The 23439-nt window shown below is 45.7% G+C and overlaps 2 protein-coding genes across 2 annotated transcripts in view; both read left to right on the top strand.

Moving 5' to 3' along the window:
- The first annotated feature begins 3395 nt into the window (after positions 1 to 3395).
- LOC134393763 (inositol 1,4,5-triphosphate receptor associated 2-like) lies at positions 3396 to 16651 on the top strand. The gene is made up of 9 exons (XM_063118857.1): positions 3396 to 3522; positions 4284 to 4415; positions 6393 to 6540; positions 11335 to 11384; positions 11684 to 11734; positions 13576 to 13658; positions 13755 to 13892; positions 14809 to 14931; positions 16440 to 16651. The coding sequence occupies exons 1-9, from the start codon at positions 3421 to 3423 to the stop codon at positions 16600 to 16602; spliced, it is 990 nt and encodes a 329-aa protein (XP_062974927.1). The 5' UTR covers positions 3396 to 3420; the 3' UTR covers positions 16603 to 16651.
- A 3218-nt stretch (positions 16652 to 19869) lies between these two features.
- MICAL1 (microtubule associated monooxygenase, calponin and LIM domain containing 1) overlaps positions 19870 to 23439 on the top strand; it is a 59063-nt gene continuing 55493 nt past the window's right edge. Inside the window, exon 1 of the mRNA XM_063141062.1 lies at positions 19870 to 19945. The gene's annotated coding sequence lies outside the window, so the exon portion shown is untranslated. The remainder of the gene's footprint in view (positions 19946 to 23439) is intronic.

A 23439-nucleotide genomic window follows, 5' to 3' on the forward strand; every position in this document is an offset into this window, starting at 1 on the left:
GCCTTCAGTTTGTGAAGATGTGCTTGAAAGTGTATGAGCAATGTTTGTTAAACTCTTCAAAGCTTGTAGTTTAGTCCAGCGATTGAAGATGGGGACTGAGTCCCCCTGTCCCTTCCCATCATGAGCACATTACACCAGTTCTTTTCACTTTCACTTTCACCACCTGTTTTTGGGCCCATTCAAGGTGCAGATTTTGACCTAAAAAGCCCTGCATGGCTTGGGAGCTCCGTACCTAAAGGATTGCCTCCTCCCAAATATACCTACCTGTACTTTAAGATAATCAGTGTTGGCTCTTTTCCAAGTACCCCTTCCATTGCAAGCTCAGAGTGCAGCTACAAAAGAAACAGGGGCTCCTTTGTTGTGGCCCCCCAGTTATGGAATGCTCCCTTTTGTGAGGCCTGCCTCACACCCACATTTGGTGCCAGGGAAAGACTTTTAATCACCCAGGCTTTTAACATGTTTGTTAATGTTTGTAATATTTTATTTCAATTGATATTACTGAAGTATTGTGGGGGGGAAATAGTCTCACCTTACATTTTAGTCATATGTGATTGCTCTTGGGTTTGTTGTGCTGTCTGAACTGATATGAGTAACATTGTTTGTATTACTTTTTACTTGTTGATTTTAGTATTTAATTTGTTTTATAGATAGATATGTTTTAGTTTTGAATTCTTCTCTCTGAGAATATTTTTTGGTTTAGAGCAGCTTGTAAATAGAATGAATAAACAATGAGGCAAAAATGGGTAAATTTGGCATGGTTTATATTTGCTGCCAAATCAATTTTTTTAGGAACCGAATTTGGCTCCTTTGGTATGGCATTTCAATGTCTATAGTGCACATTATACACAGGAAGGGAGAACTCCAAGTGATTTGTAAAAGACCATGGTCTCCTTTATCCTCTTGTCTTCCTTGAACCTTCATTTCTGCTTAGTCTGAGTTTCCCTTTTGCTTTCATTCTGCTGTCTTCCTTCCCATAGTGGGCCTCCTACTTTCTAGCATTTCTATATTCAGGAACTCCATTGGAACCCAGGAAGGGAAGCAAACATCTGGAAATGCTGTTACTCTTTTGTTATATGTTGGCTGCCTTACTCTGCTTGCTGGCTGAAGTGAAGAACAATGGATGCTTTAGTGCCTTCTTCACCAGGGACTAGGCAAAAGGCTAGATTCAAGCTAGCCTTGTCTATCTCCATTTGATGCTGGATCTATAAAGCCCTGGTAGCTGTTAGCAGTAGCTGGTATCCTGTAAATCAAGTGTATGATACACAGTAACCTAGAAATAAAACACTTTTGACCAATCTCCAGCTACTAGTCTACCATGCCTTGGTTTTTTCCAGTTAAAATAGAATCATCTCACAAGGACAACCAAGAGTCTTTGATTTTTTCTCTCTGGCTCTGGTTTATGCTGTGTTCCCAGACTATTTTTTTTTTTTTACCTTTCCTTGTCTAGACACAGATCCCTCTGAAGACCTGTTGAGTACCTCTGTGACGGAGCTTTCTGTGCTGCAAAGGTTGGGCCTGCATAGGTAGGAGCCTTCCATTTGGCTGCCCATTTTAGTGAGTAGGAAGGGCTCTATAAAATGTGCCACCAATTTCATGAAGGTGGCGTTAAAATTATCTTAACGTCCCTGTGGAAGCAAATAGCTGTATTTGGAGTTATTTTGACCCTAGCAATAGGACCACAAAGAATACCACAAAGCCTTCCACAACCTGATGCCCTCCAGATGTTCTGCACTTCAACTTTCATCAGTCCCAGCCAGACTGAATGCTGGGAGTTGTAGCCCAAACCATCTGGAGGGCACCAGATTGGGAAGGCTGGTTGTAAGGCCATAGGAAACCTTACCATATTATTGCTAAAGCTGTTCTCTTGTCCAGCTTGGACTGATTCTGGCACTGAAATCCGTCTGAATTATTCCCATCTAGATCTTCCAAACTATTACCACCAGAGATTCTGAATGCAACAGGGCTGCCCCTACGGATGTGGATTCCCCCACCCTGCATCTGGTGACTGGCTCTCTAGCTTCTCTGCAACAGCCTTCCCCAACTTGGTACCCTCCAAATATATTGAACAACAGCTCCTAGCATTCCTGATCATTGGCCTCGCTGAGTGGAGCTGATGGGAGTTGAAGGCCAAAACATCTGGAGAGCAATAGGTTGGGAAAGGCTGCTCTACAGATTCAGCCTTTGGGTGAATTTATCCAGGTCGGAAGCCAGAGTCCCTTCCCCTCTGTTGAACGGTCTGTGCTTTGTCAACTCTAGAGTCTCGTTCCTCATAGTGTTGTATGTTTTTCCTCTGCAGGGTGTCTTTGACGGAGCAGGATGTGGAGGTGAGTTCTGATGTCCCCAGGTGGCTGGATGTCAAGCATCACCTTTTGTGCATCCTTTTTGTGTTTTTCCACAAAATGTTCTAGGGTTCTTTTCAGCAATAGATCAGCAGCTGATCTCACAGCTACTTTGGAGGCCTGGCTGGCACTTAGCCACTCACTCAGGACTTTATGATGCTCTAGCTGACTGCCTCTGGGTCCTGCTGATCTTGATGGGGAACACCCCTCTTCAGCAAGAGGTGCTTATATACCTGGGGCCATGTTAGGTGCCCGAGCTGTTGCTCAGCCTCTATTGACACAGTTGGCTTTCATTCCTGGCATGCTCCAAGAGACCTTACCAGGGAAAACCACACAGTGGATGTGTATTTGTTTGTGTAGAATCCAGGCACCTTCCTTCAATAAAAGACTTGTGTTTCGGGGGATAACACATTTCCCTAGAAGTTAAATCGTAATATATTGTTGATAGGGAAATGCATTCTTTCCTCAACAAGCGGGGCCATTGCTGATAGCTGTCTGGAATTATAATTATGATTTTGAGACCGGTCTGGAATGTGGCATCACAAGTGTCCACAGGCACCTATAAGGCAGCCATGACATCCCTGGTGATGCATGACACACGTCTTCCCCATTCCCACTCTGTCCCCATGACTTTTTTGATCCTAACCTAACGTGAATGTTCAGCCTGAGTAGTCAGCAGGCTGGAAACGCTTTATGTTTAAAAGGCACACACACACACATGCGCACACGCATTGCACACACCGCAGCCTGATTTTCCCTTGAAACTTTTTTCAGATTGATTCCTGAGGTGAAACTGTTAAGGGCCAGAAACCCTTAGTACTATGCAATCTTTTTCTCCCCTCCAGACAATTAAAACATTTCAGCAAAAGGCACCTATGCTGAGCTGGTTTTCCTTCTCTCCCAGTCCAGTCCATAAACATTTTTTTTGGTTTTGAAATGGGGCTGGTGAGTTTTTCCCATTGAAGTCTATGGCTGTATTTAGACTCTCGGTTGAGTTTCCTCAGTAGGATGCTTCGTTTGACCTGCCTCCTTTCCTCGGCAGGCAGCTTTTACACATTTAGCTCTGGCCTTCCGTTGCGACATGTTTACTCTGAGGCGGAGGGTGCAGATAGAAGAGCGGACACGGAACACGTCCGAGGAGAATATCCAGCAGGAGCTGGCACAATGCCAGTCAATGTTGCAGGTCAGTAAAGCCATTTTCTGGCCTCTCTCGACCATTTCTTGTCGCATTCCTAAGGGTGGGAAATTTGGGCTTATCATAAGCAGTGCATTTCCACAAAGAACTAAAAAAGGGGAGGGAGCAGCGGAGAATGGGCTGGATCCAGACACTGTTCATTGCATGTGCACCCCAATGAGACTTAGCCCATTCCATGGCTAACTTGCTCCATTGACTTCAATAGGACCTAAGTTCAACTTAGGATCCAATGGTGTCTACAGTGCCATTGACCAGGTAAGGTTTAAACCTGGGGTGCTGAACCTCTTTCAGCCCAAGCGCCAATTTCAATTTTGGAGAAGCTCTCCTGGGCCACATTCCATTGGTGGATGGGGCTGAAAGCAAAAGGGTCAGGGGCAGAATCCCAGCATATTGTAGCTTAAAGCTCTTCCTGCCCAGTAACTATGCCTAGGAGATTTCAACCTTTTAGAATGGGGAGAAAGCCAGGAAGCCACCAGACAATCAGGGCAGGGGAAGGAAGAACCACATGGTGATGTGGGAAAAGGGGGATGGCCATCTGAGGAACCTCAGAGGGCCAGATTTGGCCCTCAGGCCTGAGGTTCAACACTCCTGGTTTAAACATTTCTGCAAGCCACTTGGTTCATGGGTAATGTATAGATCTAATCTTCAGGATTGCCTTTTTGGTTAGGTCAGGTCAAGAAGCCCAAGGAGGGCTTTAGATGACATCCAGTTAACTCAAGAATGGCTGTTGTTGTTTTTTATCTTGCCAGAAGTTGGACCAGGCCTGTCTGGACACCAGGCACAAGGAACTGGTAGAACACTTGCAGAGCAGTCTAACAGTCCTAGCAGCAGCAATTGAACGGGCAACCACCGCAGCAGAGAAACTAGGAGCCGTCCATCAGGTCAATTTCTCTTGCTAGGCTCACGGATGTAAGGCAAAGACACTAAAAATGAATGTGACTTTCAGCTCCTCAATCTGTGTCATGTGTCCCTGTAGTTGCAGGACAGGACACAAAAGAGAAGTCAAACATACATTTTTAATACCAGTGTAGATCTTGCATTCCAATCAATGGCCATGGTAGCTGGGGATGATGGGAGTTGTAGTCCAACACACCTGGAAGGCACCAGGTTGGGGAAAGTTGTCCTACAAGGTGGTCTCCACCTGAGGGATTATAACATTGCCTCTGGATAGATTTACATGACGGGCCACATTCAAAACTTAAGGAATAGAGGCAGCAGTACTGCACTGAGGCTTTCAAGCGCTTTAAAAAGTGTCCTGTACTTCTCTTTTGGGAGCTAATTTAGCACAATGACTAAGGGAGCAGCATGTTTAGACAGAAGGAAGCCCTACAACTGCCTAAGCACACATAGGATTGCACCTAAGACAGCCTTCCTCAACCTGGGGCACTCCAGATGTGTTGGACTACAACTCCCAGAATGCCCCAGCCAGCTGGCTGGGGCATTCTGGGAGGTGCAGTCCAACACATCTGGAGCGCCCCAGGTTGAGGAAGGCTGACCTAAGAGAATGAGCCACTGACCAGGAAGTCCCCGTACAAATCTTGCCTCTGCTTTTAACTTGCTAGGTGGCTTTTCGGCAATCCACTCTCTCTTAGCCTCAGTTTCCCCACCCCCAATAGAGGATAGTAATACTATTTTGAAGGAATATATGTATTTGGAACACTCTAAAAATGCAGACTATTTATAGTAATAATAATAGTTAATAGTTGTTAGTTTTGATAGATACTTCACTGCAGTGTCCCTGTTTCCAGCCTTCCTCAGTCTGGTGCCCTCCATGTGTTGGATTGCAACTCCCATCATTCCTAGCCAACATGGCCATATCTGGAGGGCCCCAGATGTGGGAAGGCTGCATTAGTCAACGCAAATTTGAACAGCCAGGAAAAGTCCCTTGTGAGCTCTGTTGCCAGAGCTCACAATGAAGTGTGAGAAACTTCTTTTCGGGTAGGGTGGCCACTCATGCATCCCCACAAAAGAGGACACACATTTGCATAAATGTGTATAGGCCCATTTATAAAGAGAAATGCACATTTAGAAATAATTACTGCAATGTGAATAGAAAAACAATATATCTCATAGTAAGAGAAACTGGCCATATGACCTGTGTGCCTACTCAGTCTGCTGTTGAGGCACTGTAGATGAGTAACTCTAAGGCTCCTGCTCTTCTTTCTTAGAGTTCTTTAACTTTAAACTAGACTTGGGCTGGACAGTTCTTCAAATGGAGGCGATGAAGGCTGATGGCTCCGACATCAGTGGGGCGGTGAATCTGTTCTGGGTTTCAGTCAGAACTCTGTCCAAGGTGCTTCCCACCTTGGATAGCTCCTTTAGAATTCTGGCCGGTTCTGACTGAAACCCGGAACAGATTCAATGCCTCACTGACATTGGGGCCACCAGCCTCCATGGAATAGAGGACACCTTCATATATTTATTTTATTTTATTTATTTACAATATTTATATATTGCTCCCCATTCAGAATTTCAGAGCAGTGTACAAGATAAAATACAATAAAAACAGAATAAAACACCTTAAAATAGATTTTTAAAAGAAGCAAATTGAAAAAGTGAACCGTGAACCATGGCTGGTCATTTAGGAAAGGCTTCCTGGAACAATGACGTTTTCAGGAGGCACTGAAAGGAATACAAAGTTGGTGCCTGCCTGACCTCCAGAGGCAGGGAATTCCATAGGAGGGGGGCCACCACACTGAAGGCTCTTCCCCTGGTGGACTCCAATCCTCTATAAAGTAGGTCTCATTGTGGCTCACTCTATGTTAGGCCTTCTCCATGAGGCTTGTGCTGGCTTTTCATTTCTGCCCTCACTTACCCCACTGCTTTGGTCTAATCATCCCTTCCTGTCGTTCCCACAGGAGGCGCGCATGAGCCGGGCCACAGAGGTGATGGTGCAGCATGTGGAGAACCTGAAAAGGCACCACCTGAGGGAGCACACGGAGCTGGAGGAAATGAAGAGGCTGATCCAGCAGAATTCCCGTAACCGACAGCTGGCAGAAAACCGGGGTGAGGTGGGCCTAGCTTTGGTGCGCAGGGGCACGTACGCAGCTTTGTGCTCCTTTGGAAGGAAGGCTGATGTGCAGGCAGAGGGCGACATGGGAACAAGAAGGCACCTGACACTGGAGTGATTTCCCAGGGGCCATTCATTTTTGTCCCACTGGCGCTCCCCACCCCAGGGACCTGCATGTGTCCAAATGGATTGTGAAAGTACTTATTTTGATAATGGGTCTCCAGATACCACAGCAGTGAGAAGCAAGCATTTGTGGTTCATTGATCCAGTTTAACATCAGAGGTAAGGGCAGTGGAGGCTGGTGGCTCCGGTTTCAGTCAGAACTTAGTCAAAACTCTAAAAGAGCTATTCAAGGTGTTGAAACCCCCACCCATCCCAAAACGCACTCAGCACCTTGGAAAGCTCTTTTAGAGCAACTGGTCCAGACCCAAGACCCACCTCAGACTCCCAAGCTGCAACATGGGGCCCATTTTCACAATTGACACATCTGGACCGATCTCACAACTCACTTTTGGGTCGTGAACCACTGGTTGAAAACCACTGCTTTAGAGTTCTGACTGAAACCCAGAGTGGATTCACATCCCATTGAAATCTGACCCACCATCCTCCACTGGGTGAGGGTTCTTTCTGCTTCCAGAGGCAGAAAGACAGCTCTTCTCTGCTGTTACCTCATAACCCCCGACAGTCCTCTGTTTGAAGGTGCCCTCTGTTTGAAGGGCAGTCCAGTCCAAAGCCTGTTTAAAGGTCAACAGCCAAAAGAAAAGAGAGCAGCAGCAACCTTGAAGTTGCCCAGTAACAGTTAGCACCTGGACTACTGCTGACTGAGCAGGAACACAGGTCCATCTGGTCAAAGTCCCCGTTCCCCCACCCCAAACTATGGTCAGATGTATTTCTATTTAAATTATAGGAATTATTTCTAAATTTGCATCTATGCCTGTCCTCTTTTTTGGTGATGCCTATATGCCCCTGCTACCCATCAGTGTCCTTGACAAGGTTTGCATGACTTGTGCCAGGTAAGCTGTTTGTGAACTGACTTGAAGCTTCATTCAGCATGAAGACCTGCCCTATAGGAAAAGGTTATTGCAGTGTTTCTTTTTAGATGGAGCCTCTTCTCCCTATTTAAATTGACAAGCAAAGTTATTAAAGTAGGGTGACCATATGAAAAGGAGGACAGAGCTCCTGTATCTTTAACAGTTGTTTTGAAAAGGAAATTTCAGCAGGTGCCATTTGTATATATGGGGAACCTGGTGAAATTTCCTCTTCATCACAGCAGTTAAAGCTGCAGGTGATGCACCCTCTTTTAAATCTGGTCACTCTAGTATAGCTCCTGCACCTTTAACTGTTGTGATAAAGAGGGAATTTCACCAGGTGCTGCATGCATACAAATGACACCTGCTGAAATTCCCTTTTCTATGCAACTGTTAAAGATACAGGAGCCCTGTCCTCCTTTTCCATATGGTCACCCTAATTAAAGGGACATCTGAAGCTTGGAGCAATCAGCCGTATAGTTAGTGCTTACAAGATCATCAGTGCAGGATGACCAGAACTTAAGGCTCAAGAACTGGCTGTGATGGAATAACAAGATGGCCTATCAGCTACATCCAGACTACCAAAATTCACTGGTCTATGTTTGAGGGCAGCTAAACTACACCTGATGTTAAATGGCCTTTACCATGCAGGATTTTCCAAAACGCATACTGCATCAGCTGGGGGAGTGGATAATTAATGGGATTGGAGTAGGCATGGTGGGGTAAATGAGCCATTTCCTCTCTTACCACAGACCCAAGGAAAATCCCTCTTTTGAAGCTGGTGTTTTCTTTGGAGGTGAAATCTTCACTTTGGGATTTCCCCTAAAGTTAACACTAGTTTCAGAAGAGGGATTTTTTTCCAGGTCCACAGGAGGAGGAAAGGGTTGATCTCACTCCACTGCCAGCTCTGTTCCCGTTAATTACCTTACTACCCCAGCTGATGCAATATCCTTTTTTAAAAAACAAACAAACCCACAAACCCCTGCATTTAATGATGCAAAGGCATTGCATTTACACTCAACTGTAGTTTGGTCCTTAGTCAGAATTGCTTTGTCATTGCTCAGTTTCACTAAGGTGCGTGGAAAAGGCAAGGAAAATTCCGCTTTGGCTGGTTTCCAAACTCTCATTATATTCGGGTTTCCCTTTTAATGTATTATCGTGTGAAACATTTCATCACTTAACTTTTAAATCCTTTTATTGAGATTTAAGTGCAAGGCAGTGCCAGGGAGGAGATGTCCAAAATGCAAATCTTCTTTTAGGGGTGGGAGGCAGCATTCACTTAAACAACTGCGCTAAGATTCACATCATTGCTGTGTGTGAGAGAGAGCATTCACACTTTGATGCAACAGTTTTGTCTGTCATCTAAGCCCTCTTCAGGGGTTGGGAAGGTGTAGCCCTTGGAGGTGAGACTGGGGCCACAGCTAGACCTAAGGTTTATCCTGGGATCATCCAGGGTTCGCCCCTGCCTGAGCACTGGATCCCCTGTGTGTCACCTAGATGAACAGGTTTGACCCCTGGATGATCCAGGGATAAACCTTAGGTCTAGCTATGGCCTAGGATGCATGCACTGGCCCCGCCCACTCCTCCGTGGACCTTCTTGCATTGGGCAGGATGGTCTGATTGGAGATTGTAACTAGTGATGGGCAAGCTTATTCCCAGTGAGTTTTCCTCAGGGCAGTTTCCAACTCTGGTGCTCTGGTTTTGCATTTGACATACCACTAACATAAGTGACCTCTAGTGGAACGCCAATAGCTTATGATGGAGTGACGGGTTTTCCAGGGAAACCTATCCCTCCCATATATGCACTTTTAGCCTTGCGCTAGAGGTCACTTACACTAACACTATGTCAATTGCATAAGCGGAACAGCAGTGTTGGATACTGCCCGCAGAAAATAAACACAACCATGTAGGCTTGGACAAGAGTTCTCCCTCAAAGCAAACTCCCATGCCTTGTAAATGAGCTTTTTGCACATGCACACTATGGAAGTGCATCTTGGGAGCTGTAGTTTAGAATTGTGTAGTTCCTCCTCAGAGCCAGAGCTGTGATGGCAGTGACCGTGATGGGGGAAGCTGCTAAGGAGACTGTAAGACTACTAAAAAATTACTGTGGAGTGGGGCACTGCCAAGTCCTCCACTTTCTTGGGGAGCCAGAGCAGAGGCTGTGAGGAGGGAACCAGCACTTTAGGTGCTGCTTAGGCGAGGAAAAGGTTAATCCAACTAATGCAGGACATGCACAGAAATGCCAGATTCGGCAAGGGAAGGGTTAATCCAACCAATTTAGTGCATATGTGAAAATGTTTTGTCTAAATAGAGACTGCACAGGCTCAGAAGCTCACAATCAATTCCAAACTTAATAACGAATTTGTAAATCGCCAGTCCAGATAAGCATTACAAACAGGTGAGATTTGATCTGCGAGCTGACTAATTATGAAATTCAGTGTACCTAGGTCCTGCTGATTGCAATTACAAGACCAAGAACTCTAATTGCGTGGGTTTCCTGACTGCAGTGAAAACTATAATTGCAACAGTGGGAGTTACATAAAGTTCGCAGTTTCATCTGTACAAGGAAACTATGGTTGCTAGCTTCAGCACAAGGCAGGATCTTAAAGTCGGTTAACTATCAATACCTGGTTCTAATGAAATAGCAAACTATGGTTAATTAGGGCATAATCCTATGGATGTTTAAACAGAAATAAGTCCTACACCTCCCAGCATTCCCTAGCTGGAGAATGTTGGGAGTTGTAGGACATATTTCTTAGAGGCTTAAGCCATCTGAACTGGGACACTGTTACTTGACACTGTATTTATTTCACTGACAATAGCATAAAGTGCATTCTAAGTACACACAAATGTTCACAAGAAAATGAGACAGTATAATTAATTAAATATTATTTATTTTATTTATACCTCACCCTTCCTTGCAATGAGCCCAGGGTAATTTCAATCCATACAAAAGCTTACAACATAAACACCATTAAAATAAAGTACAATTTAAATATGACCCCAAAAGTGGAAACACAAACAAACATTTGGTTACAAAGTTAAAAACAAAATAAGACTGAACAAAGATTAAGAAGAGACAATGAAGTCTAAGTGCCTGTATTGATTCAGAATAGTCACTGAACCATTATGCCTAGAGTTTCTCCCAGAGTTCTCACAGTCTAAAATCTGGGAGCCAGTGTTAATTTAATCCCCAGTTGAATAGTATGTTTACTCATAGTACATTCTGCCTGGGTTTTAATCGTAAGTGGTGTTTGTTTAGAAAATAATGGCAACTGACAGTCTTTTGGAATAATGGATATCAAGTTTACGGGAAGCTCCATCAATCTGAGGGACCAGGATACACTTCCTGTATGACCAAACCAGGGCATAAAACCGCCTAAGATGATGTAGTGATTGTCTTTAGGAACATAGAAAGCTGCCTGATATTGAATCATACCATTGATCCATCTAGCTCAGCATTGTCTACAGCAGCCTTTGCCAACCTGGCGCCCTCCAGAAGTTTTGGATGATGACTCCCAGTATTCCTGGCCATTGGCCATGCTGGCTTGGGCTGATGAAGTCCATAACATCTGGAGGACACCAAAGGCTGCTCCACGCTGACTGGCAATGGCTCTCCAGGATGGCTTTCCAGGTTTATAGGCAGTGGCATTCCCTGGCCCTACCTGGAGAAGCCAGGGAAAGAAGCTGGGACATTTTGCATGCAAAGCATGTGCGTTACTGTGAGCTATGACCATTAAGGGCCTGTTTTTGTCTCCATAGATGATGGTGAGCAGAAACTGAAGCATCCTACAATGCGAATGTTCCAGCAGGTAAGAAGGTGGTATGGGGAGACTGCTGCTTATTCCAGTTCCTTTGCACTCATTAGCCAAACATGGGAAAGCAGGAATGGGCTTCCTCCGCCCTGAGCAACTGGGGAGAACACCACCTGCACACTTTTCCTTATATCCCCACAAGCAAATGGGACTCTTTGAATGAAAACTGAAAATTTAGGGAAGGGGCCTAGAATATCCCTGAGCGGGCCATTCCACCATCACCACCATAGAGCTCCATTCCTGCTTTCCCATGTGGCTACAGATCTCCTAATCAGGATTCTTTCTCTGCATCCCAGGGATCAGCTCGTAGGCGAGTCAGCATTGCAGTTATTCCCAAACACTTGATGGTAAGGAATCCCTTCTTCTACGTTGTTTATTGTAGGAAGAAACATGTCTGACCTTGTTGCTTACTTGTTTACATTACACTAAAACACATTGACATTCCACTTGCCAAATCTGCTGTTTCTTTTTTATTATTATTATTTACTTGATTTGCACCCCTTCTTTCTACCAAGAAATATGGCACTGAAGGAGCCCATCATGCATTGCGCACATGCTTTTAATGATGCACTGGTTTTAAACGATTGAATTAGATGTATGTATTTTATGGTGATTTTATTTGTGTTGTACCCCGCCTCGATCCAGAGGGAGAGCGGGGTAACAAATAATTTATTTTTATTATTATTATTATTATTATTATTATTATTATTATTATTATTTATGCTTCTTGCTCTGTTCAGGACAATGTTTCAAATCCATTCATGAGTTTATTCAAACCTAAAATGAGATCATTTGTTTCATCCCTGCAGTTAAAGAAGTCAGTGTTTATTAAGCTGCATTTATAAAGGCTTATCAATACCAAAGGCTGTGTCATTCCGAAGCGCCATTGGAAGGCATGCTGGAATATTGGTTTGTCCATCTCCAGCATGTTTCAGCCCCCAGCATGCACCTTTGGCCCTGCGGCTGATGACAAGAGGCAATGTAGCTGGTGATGCTTCAGTATTTGTTGATCTTATTCATTCCTTGGCCATGGTTTCCCATTAGACAGCACCACAGTCAAGAACAGCCTCAGTTAAGGCTCCCAATGGTTGCTCCAGATGAAGTGCCAGCTGTTTTAAGACGCTGTACAGGAATGGGATCTCCTGCCCTGTTCGATACCCCAGCAAATGGACAAAAGATTCTCTTCACTGTAAAGCTGAACTGGGAGGCCATTCTCATCATATCCTCTTCAGGATTTAAAAGAAAATAGTCACCCACAAAGCCTCAAATGTCAACAAAAGGGACCCAAATTCAAGTCTCTTTTTAGTTAAACGAGAGACAGATTAAAACCACACAGCAAAAATTCATATAGGTTAAAATATAGAATTAAAACAGCAAAGTTTAAATTTAAGTTAAATTTAGTGTTAAAATGCTGAGAAAATAAAAAGGTCTTTAGCTCATAGTCTCTATCTTCTTCAGTGTAAAGCTTTTTCCCTTCCATGTGCCCCACCTTTATCTGGCTCTTTGCTTTGTGCAGCCTTTTGCTTTCATTAGTGAACAATCGCTGGCAGAAGTGCTCTGTGCCAGCCTCCATGACATCCCGCTAGCTGTAGTGACCAACATTGCTAATAGTCCTGCTATCCCTAGAGCTGAAGTGGGCAACCTTTGGCCTGAAGGCCGCATTCCTGAGCATCATGTCCTTAGCGTCATCTGGCTCTCTGGATGCTGCAGGCCCTTTTCCAGTTTGTGTGTATGAGCGTGTGAGTGCAAGTGATCAAGCAAGTATGAGGAAGAAGAGCCATGCAGTGCTGCAACCCCCACTCAATTTTAACTCTGGCTTCACCTACTGTACCTTTGACTCTGGTTCCATCCACCATCAGATATGGTTCCCATCCACCATTGGCTGCAGCCCCTGACTAGCTGTTCCTGTGGGTCAACAACCCTTCTTAAGAAAAAAATACACGTTCCTGCAGCCATGAGTCACCCGCCTTCCTCTTCCTCAGATCTTAGGAGTTTGGGATGTTACATCTGGAGTTTTCTTTAGTTGTGCAAGTTTTTAAGCTCTAATGCATGGGGGCCAGAAACTTTCTAAATTAAGGCTGTAGTTCTCAGGACTGTATCAATTTCTTACAAAAGCTACTAATACAGTCGAAATAATGTTGAAACGCAGAGGCTTCTTTGCCACAATCTTCCCTGGTTCTTTCTGCAGCATTTTCACAGCCCTGAAAATGGCCACGGCTCTGAGGGAGAAGTAGTTAAACCAACAGCAGTCAAGGAAGAAAGCCCAGAAAGGTAGGGAGAGGCAAGCAGAGAGAGACTCATACATATCTGGAAAATTGTCTTGCTTTGTCCCTGTCATGACGGGTTACGTGTGTTTCCTCCCTACAGACAACCCCACTGCCCCCAGGAAGACTCTGCTGATAATTCCTTTCTCCTGCACGCGGGATCTTCCAGCTTCTCACACCAGAGCCTGCAGAGGTCAAGCAGCACCGAGGGCGACATAGACAGAAGCCACTGTACAGAAGGGTAAGGAGGAAGATCCTGCTGGATTTGGCCTTGGAAAAAGCAACATGACACCCATTGCCTCCTGAAGGGCCAGCCTGTCCTCTTACATGAGAGCAGACATCTGAGTGATGAGGGCATTACCCTGTGATTTGAAAGGCTGGCTTACCAGCCGTGGGCTTCAGCTTCATGCTGTGCAGCAATTATTTTTGCCACGACTGCACTGGAGTTCACTGATGGCAAACATGTATTGTGTGAATGTCTTTAAAAGCCTGGGTGTGTGCATCCAGGAGCTCCAATAGGACCACAGCTCCCAGCCCACGTACACAGGTAGAAACATAGGGTGCTGCCTTAGACTGAGTCAGACCATTGGTCTATCTAGCCTAGGAGTGACCCTCCAGATGTATGGGCTGTCATCCCTCACTAGTGGCTATGCTGGCTAAGGCTGATGTGAGTTGTAGGCCCATACATCTGGAGGGCCACACATTCCCCGCTCCTGATCTAGCCCAATATTGTCGACCCCTCCAGGGTTTCAGGCAGGATTCTTTCGTAGACCTACCTGCAGATGCCAGGGATTGAAGCTGGAGCCTTCTGTGTGCAAAGCAGGTGTTCTACTACTGAGCTACGGCCCCTCTCTGTGTGGGGAAACTAGGTATCTGAGTGCCATTGGTGTTTGAGTGCCACTCGGCTTAACTGATGTGGGAAACACCAAGCTACTTTCAGTAAAGATGACTGACGTGTAAAATGAAGCAGGCCTCCTATGGCATGGCCACTCTCAGTTCCTCTCCAAAATAGGGGTCCCAAAGAAGCTGCTTGGGTGGGGAGGCTCCCTGTGGTTGCTCTGAAGTTTCGTCTGATATTACTCCTTTCCTGGCTGCACCGTGAGCTTCTTTTTCTGGGGTTGGCTGAGCAATAAGGGGAATCCCTGCTTTCTTCCCAGGAGGGAATCAGAGCTGAGGAACAGAAGCAGCATCGGCAAGACTGTAGAAGAAGAGCCCCATGAAGAATCAGGCAGCGAAGAGGTGAACGGAGAGTGTGAGGAACTAGAGGACAATGCCTGCCTGTGAGTAATGTTTTCTGTCATCCACAGGACCCTCTCCAGTGACATGTAGCCTAGCAAGGGTTTTCAAATGATGGCATGAACATCGGCAACCTCCTCTTGGAAGCCATTTGTAAGAGAAGGGCGGTAGAAACCAAGAGGTTCACTCACCTTTTAGCATGATTGTATTTGTGAGGGCAAGACTGGGTTATTCTGGCCTTTCTCCACCACATGGGAAGTTTTCTTCACCGTTATGTCATCCACAGTCTTGGTCATCACATCTCAAAAAAGAAAAGAAAAGAGACCATAGAGCTGCAGAAATGAACAACTCATATGATCAGGGGGTTGGAGCACCTTCTCTTTGAGGGAAGGCTACAGCCATTGGGCTTCTTAGTTTAGAAAAAAGATGATAAATCAGCCTTCCCCAATCTAGTGTTCTCCAGATGTATTGGACTAAAATTTTCATAATCTCCAGCATGGAGGGCCATGCTGGGAGTTGTAGTTGAACACATCTGGAAGGCACCAGGTTGGGGAAAGTTGTGATAAGAGGTTTATATGATGATGATGGGGAAAAACTGGATTTTGAGAAGTTTTTCTTTCTTCTTCATAATACTAGAACTTGAAGGGTCCTGAGTGGCAGGACATTTGGTACAAGGCAAAAGGATGCCCTTCTTCTCACACCGCATCATAAGTTTATGGGATTTGCTGCCATATGATGTGGTGGCTACTAGCTTGGATGGCTTGAAAAGGGGATTTGACAAATCAATGGCTACTAGTCACAATGGCAAAAGGCATCCTCTGGGTTCAGAGGCAGAATGCCATTGAAAACCAGCTGCTGGGTGCAACAACAGCAGTGAGGGTGAATGTCTGTGGGAAACCACATGCTGGACTGTATGAACCATTAGTCCAATCCAACAGGACTCTCTTTATGTTTATTTTTCCGTTTTATACAAAAAATAATTTGGGATCAGGTGCCGAATACAGCTAGTCCCTAGCCTTCTTCTTTCTCCCTTTCCTAGCCTCTAGCTTTGCTCTTTCTCTTCTCTTTCCTTGCTGTTTCTCTTCAACCTCAGCCTGTAACCTTGCCATTTCCCCTACACACCTGTTCATCTCACTGTTCCTCCCCCTCCCAGGCTCTTGCTCTCCCCTGCCCTTCTTTAGCTCACTTTTGACCAGCCAGCCCTCCACAGCAGCAGCCATGATGTAAGTAGCTGCATCCTCCATGGGAGCCATTTTGTGGTGATGTCCACAGGAGTTTCTCAAATTCCCAACCCTGCCCACAAGTCCAAAAAGGTGGAGACCCCTGCCTTATGGCTAAAGAGAGAATACGTTACAGGGAAACATGTGTAAATTTGCACAATCAGCTTGCAGAGTTTAGATCTTCTTCTTTTTTTGATGTCGGGGGGTGTACTAAAAAGTAGTTACCTTAGCATAAACTTTATTTTTCTTTAGGGTGGAGTACATTTTGAGAGAGTACATCAGATTGAGAGCTGTTTTCACTGGATGACTGTTGTTGTTTTTATTATTCTTAGCAGGTTCAAAGGATCTAAAATGGAGCTCTGCAGAGCCTGGTTCTCTATGCCCACCTACTACTGGGTTTTGTTGTGGCTGTTTTTCCTTGGGATTGCTTGCCTCGTTCTGATCCGGATCCTAGAGTTGCAGAAACAATATCCATTTACAACATCTGACTCCTAAGCACAGAAGAAACAGAGAAACTGTGCCAGGACTTTGCACCACCAACATCACAGACAATTTGCTTATGAAAAATAAAAATAGTAAAAATATGCTGTTGAGTGTGTGTGGCCAGGCCAGCATTGCCTTGGAAGTGGGGATAACAGGTTGACTGGTGTGAAAAGATCTGGAGCGAAGGACATCTTCTGAATTTGAGATGCTTTTAGCGGTCACTCTGCTTGTGGGCTCGGTATAAGTGCGGTGAGTACCTTTGCTGAGAGATGTTGAGTTGGGCTAATGCGCATAATTCCACAGAGAGGTGCGATCAAGATCTTCTCCCATCTTTTGAGGTTAAATATCCTTCAACCTCCCTGTAAAATGTCAGGTATATTAGGACAATCATCAGGTTTGTGTGTGTTGGTGAATGTAGCATGTGTTGGTGAATGTAGGGTTTGTCTACACTGAGCTTTACTGCAATGCACTCTTGGGCTGTAGAGCTCAGACTTCCTTTGTTTCGGGTCACTCCTTTTCACTGCTGCTCAATTAGAAGAGAATCCAATATTTATGCAGTATTTAGAGGTTACCCTGACCTTTGTCAAGAAGGGGGCTCTCAGGTTTTATTAATGCCATTTTGTTTGTGTTGCAACAATATGGTTGAAATGTATAATTGCACACATTGCTCCGTGAGACTAAAAAACATCTTTAAAGGGTCTGCTGTATGGAGCTGGCAATGATTGCACCAAATCATACTGCAGGTGGGATGATGTGCCCTGCAATCCTCCTCTCCCCCAGCAGGTGTTGCTGATGTTCACCCAGAGCAGTTGAAGGGTACTGCAATAAGGTTGGAGAGTGAATTTATGTAACTACGCTTAAGTGCTCACTTTTTGTGACCTCCCAAAGGTTGAGAATCAAAATGGGGGCAGGGATTATTATTTAGCTACACAGAATATGACAGAGGTGGGATGAGAGAAGGATGCATCTCCGTGAAGCCATTCTGTGTGACAAATGGCAAGGTTCCACACCCACTGTTGTTTGAACCTGGAGGCTATGTGTTATTTACTTCAGGAAGGGATGTGTGCAGAGGATGGTAAGAAACCACTGAGAGAGTCAACATGGCCTTTCAGAAGCACTGACATTTCTCCTGCAAACACAACACACCTTCCTCCAACTGGAGCCTTGTGAAGTAGGGAGCTCCTTGCCTCTAACTGTGTTCAGATATATCACAATGTTAATATTACACAGCCACATCACTGATGTTATTACAAACAGCTCTGCACCCAGATCAATCTAGTCATCCCAGTTTGACAAAAGTCATGTGCTTGTTTGGGAAATAAAGTTAACACATGCAAAATATTTTGCAGAAATGGGGGAAGGGGCTAAAACAGATAGCTACGTAGAAAAGAGATAAGAATTTAACAAGAACCTTGCTGGATCAGACCAAAGGCCCAGCTAGCCCAGCATTCTGTTCACATAGTGGCCAACCAGATGCCTGTGAGAAGCCCATAAGCAGCACATGAGTGCACAGCACCTTCCTGTTCATGTTCCCTTGCAACTGGTATACATAGGTATGTTGCCTCCGATATGGGTGGTAATATATAGCCATTAAGAGGATTTTCCTCTAGGAACTCGTCTAATCACTTTTTTAAAACCTTTCATGTTGGTGGCAATCAATATATCTTTTGGTATTGAAGTCCACAGTCTATATGAAGAAGTACATTATCTGCCCTGAATCTCCCACAGTTCCTCTTCATGGGATGATCCTGGCATTATGAGATATTCATTTTTTCCTCACCATGCATAATTTTGTACACATGTATCACAACTCCCCTAATTCCCCTTTTTCAAAAGGCTACACAGTCCCAGAGGCTGTAACTTTTCCTCATAGAGGGGTTGCTCCAGGCCTTTGATCATTTTGGGTGCCCTTTTCTGCAACCAACATTTATTTATTTATTTATTTAAAGATTTTTATGCCGCCATTCAGCCAAAAAAGGCTCTCACGGCGGCTTACAAAAGTATTTCTTGACAGTCCCTGCCCACAGGCTTACAATCTAAACATGATCCAGTTGCAGTAGCTAGTCTTCAGCGTTTTCAGGTGAAGTCTGGAGATTAGGCCGATACTTTGTGCTCTTTGCTGCTAGTCTGAATGGCAGACTGGCAGCTACCACAGTTATTATTTCAGGTGATGACACAACTCAATGAAAGAGGAACAGGAACTTACAACCCTCAAGCTAGTGGGAACCTCTAACTCAACAGCCCTTTCAATACTTCCTGTCTACTGCCAGTTTGGCACTGCATTGCTAAATAAGATTCCTCCCCCTCCCCCGTTCTGGCAAACAGCCTCCCCAGTGGATTAGGCTACAGATCGTGACATTTGCAGTGGCTGCTACACTGCTCTTTTGCCTATGTGAATCAGGCCTCGGCAAAGGGCAAAATTAAAACTAAGGACACAATCCTATGCATATTTAGACAGAAAAAAAGTCCTACAAGTCCCAATATTTCCCAGGCCAGGTTGCACCCCCAAAGAACTTTTCTCTCCCTGCTACACACCGTGGTCACAACGACATTGAATTCCGTGTTACAAACCATTGGTGCCAGATATGGTGCCAATAGAAGCACACAAACTTGACACAGCATCCTTGCTCTGGTCAGCGGCTGGAGGCTTTTGGGGAAATTCTCTAGTTCAAGGAAGAAAGGTAGGCCCGTACGTTCCAGCTCCGTCCCGTCCATGTTTTATTTTAGCATTATAAACGGATCCCATGTTTAGCATTCGAACGCTCTCATCAGAATTGTCTTGCTGCAATATCCTTTAAAAGTACTATCCTATGCATGTTTAGACTGGGGGTAGGGGGAGAGGGAGTCCTACAACTCCCAGCATGGCTGGCTGGGGAATGCTGGGAGTTGTAGGACTCCCTCTCCTCCCCCCCCCCACCGTCTAAACATGCATAGGATTGCGCCCTAAATCGCTTAGGGAGCTTTTGAAGTAGCCGGCCACGAAGCCCCGCCTCCAGCCGATGTGGCTCTTCTTGTAATCTCCCAGCCAGAGCCCGCGACGCTCTCGTCGCCGCTTCTCCTCCGCCCGCCCCGCTGAGCCCGGGGGTAGGACTATGGAACAGCCTCGGCGTTTCCCCATCCAGAAGTGCAGCGGAGTCATCTCGGCTGGGGGGGTTCCCTGAGGAGCCGGCACGAACGACTCACACCCAACGAGGAGAGCGGCAGCAGCAGAGCGCTGAAGAGAAGGAGGCGAGCCCGCGGTGCAGGGCGCAGCTAGCTCGCCTGCCGTTGCCAGCGTGAGTTCAGGAGCCGCAGAGACCGACGCCCGCTCGGCGACCTCCTTCCCTCTTGGCTAAGCCGCCGCGCAAGGCAGAAAGTAAGTGCCGCGTCCTCCTCGTGCGCCACGACGGCCAAGTGCTCGTGCGCGCGGTAACCTGGCAAACAGCCGTGGCTCAGCTCCGGAGCGCGCGTGACCCAATAATAAAGCAGCGGGTGCCAATGAGCATGTGCAAAGTGCAGAGCACACAGTTTATCTCTTCTCTCTCTCTCTCCCCCTTGCCGGAAGAGGGTTTAAACTCAAGTGTTCGTGGGTGGGTATGTGGTGATGGCGGCGGCCCAGCAAACAGCTCCGGTTTGGTGGGTGTAAAGTTGCCCCTGGCGGCCCAAGAAAGCCGCAGTCAACATCTTGCCCGCCCCAAGCCAGGCGGGAGGAGGTCGGCAAAGCGCTTGGAGCAGCGACCTTATTCTTGGGAGAGCGAGCCGCCTCTGCGGACGACGCTTTGGAGAGGCGCTTGCAGTTGCAACTAGCAGAGCCTGAGAAAGATTCTTCTTACGCGATCTATTGATAGGAGGGGAGGGGCGCAATTAAAGTGTCTGAGACTCTTCCGGCTCAGGAGACACCCACCCTTACTTACGCCGCGTGTGAACCCAGAACTTCGCGCTCTAGCTTTCCCCCGCGACCTTCCCAATGCTTTTGGATCCCGCAGTGCCGCCGGCCCGGTTGACGCACGTAAAATGTTTTGGACCAGCTCAGTCTGTTTGATGTCCAGATTTGGCTTTCTGGCCCATGAGCCCAGGGGATGAAGACAGGTTCTTTGGGATCTCCAGCTCGTTTATTTCTTAAATCTCACTTTCTATTCCCTAAATTACGAAGGGTCAGTATATGTTTAGACAGAACAAAAACCCCACAACACTGGGAATTATAACACTTTTTAATGCCTAAACATGCAGAGGTTTGTGCATTTCTGGAGTTAGTGCATCTGAGCATGTGCAAAGTGCTCTTTCTAAACAATTGCCTATAAAGTATTGGGGGAAATGCTTAGGTTGTAGTATGGACTTCAGTCTTGGTTTGTTCATTCTGTAAATGAGTGCTTGGCTTCAACTGATAGAATTGCTCATGTATATTCCACCCCTCAAAATTGTTTCCTTAATTGCTGGCAGAAACACTTTGCCATTACTGCATCTCCATGCCCATGGGAAAAGTTACGTCAGTTGAATTGATCTTACTATGGGCCTCTTTGTGTCTAAGGCTTGCTCAGTCTCGATCAGGGCCTGTCATTTTTAATGTTCCCAAACAGGGAAAGAAGATGTAGCAGCTGCCACCTTAATTCCTCCATTGGTCCTATTGCCCACCCTCAAGCAAGATGCTCCTTTTGCACCACAGCAGGCCTCTTATCTTTAAGAATATCAGGGCCCACGTGAGCTTGTGCAGACAGTGAGCCTACTACAAGATCTGCCCTTTAGCAGCAGAGGCTGTGTTGGGCTTGGTTTTGCAGTCTTAATAACGTTGTACCTGGGCTAAGGGAGTTGGCACTTCCTGTTCTCATGCTTGCTTCTTCCTGGGCTCAGGCAGTTTTAATAGCTGAACTGTGGTGAAACCCATCTGTCATATACTGCTTTTTTGCCTCTTATGAATAAAAGCCCAGGAGACGAGGCCCCTGCTGAAAACAGGAAATGCTGCCCAGTGCCTTGTTCTCTTAGACCGGAGGTAGGTAACTTGTAGACCTCCAGATGTTTTGGCCTACGACTCCCATAAACCCCAGTGAGCATGCCCAATAGTCAGGGATTATCAGCTGCCTACTTCTAACACGCAATAGGTTGGGTGTTAGAAGACAACAACTTGTGGCCACCCAGATATGTTGGCCTACAACTGCTATCACCATTGGCTCTGCTGGCTAGGATTGATGGGAATTGGAGGCCAAGCCATCTTGGAGAGCCACAGGCTACCCACCCTTGGAGTAGGACATGACGTGGAGAAGGGATATGAACTGCTAAAGGGCTATGTCTGAGCTGAATGGGGTTTCCATTGGGAGATGAAGCCTGGGGGTTCTGAGTTGTTTACATACTCTTAGCTGCATTGGGGAGCTGGGATAAATGCGTCAAGCTTCCGGTCCGGCTCAGAAGGAGCAGAGAGAACACTTCTTGGAGGCGCCAATTATAGTACGAAGCTGAAATATTTTATGCAAACGGAGGGTGCCTCTGGCTCCCACATAAGAATCCACATGGGTCCCTTTCTTTTTAGCAGTCAGGTGGCATGCCTTTTTGATACAACAGATATAGATGAAAAGGCATGGCTGTAGGGCTCCCTTTAGGCCTTGCTCTATCATCTGCACCTCCTTAATTGGTATTCATTTGACTTTCCTGGGAACCTAAACTTTCATCCAAGCAAACAATAAAGTGCTTAATCTGGGAAAGGAGTGTGTCTGCTTGCTGTGTCAGTTGTAACACAGACTAAAAGCCTGTAGCCCACTTCCCTTGGAACTTTCATCACACAAGGTCCTAGCGTTTTCATGAGGGACAAAGTGAGCATTGGAGTGATCTCTCTCTGTCTCATTCTTTCTCTTGTACATTTGGTCTTGTGGGTCCATAGCAGGAGTAAATGCCATGGGAAGGATGTGGGGATGTATACACTCCCGTCTTCTGACTTGAGTGGAGAGCAGAAATCAAAAAGTTTGGCTCTACATGTAAACGTCTCTGGTATTCTTTTGTATCCAGGGTTTGAGTATTCTGCTTTGTCTAGCTGAGTTACAGGCTGTTCTTAAACGGAATTTTTTCTCTAAATAACTAAGCAGAACTAGAGCCACTGGCGGAACTGTTTTCTCTGGATGTGGCTATTGCTTGCTCTTGCATTGAAAGGCAATGGGGAGGGGAAGAATGAGTGAGCATCCATCTGTCCCTTTGTTACTAGATCAGCTCTTTCAAGAACTGAGAAAGAAGCCGGGCGAAAGCTCAACACTTCAGTCATGCTATTGAGGAGGAAGGAGAATTGTCTGTGGAAAATACAAGGAAAATGTTAACATTCACTAAGCTAGATTCCCTTTCTCCTCACCCCCCACCCCAAACACACTCAACTAGTACTCTTTTGACTGTTGCAAGTGCCATGCAAAATGTGAGTGCATCAGTTTGGGAACATCTTGTTCTCAGAAACAAATATTATACATCAAACAATGTATCTTACACCAGCTCTGCTTACAATTTGGGAAGAACAAAATGCAAAAGTGACATCTAAGGAATTTATTTTATTCATGCTGATGGAAAACTAGAACTTCTAACACTGAAGTCTTGGTACATGGAGCTGTGGCAAATAGCTGTGGCAGAAAAGAATTGATGAAAGTAAGGAAATAAGCTGAAGTCCAAGTCATCATATCTGTTTTTTATCCGATATGGCCTGCTTTTATTGTGTGTACAAAACAGGGACATACACAGCAATATTTATTAAACACTGTCCTCAGATTTTGGGAAAGGGATGGAGCAATCCTATGCCCCTAGGCATTGTCTGAGGGGGCACAGGATACTGGGGAATCCCCCCTTCAAGGACTGCGACAGTGCTCTGACCTCGGTAGGGGGAGTTGGAGATCTGAGTCTCCGCTC

Source organism: Elgaria multicarinata, chromosome 1 (genome assembly GCF_023053635.1).
Source record: "Elgaria multicarinata webbii isolate HBS135686 ecotype San Diego chromosome 1, rElgMul1.1.pri, whole genome shotgun sequence".
In the NCBI taxonomy this organism is placed as follows: Eukaryota; Metazoa; Chordata; class Lepidosauria; order Squamata; family Anguidae; genus Elgaria; species Elgaria multicarinata.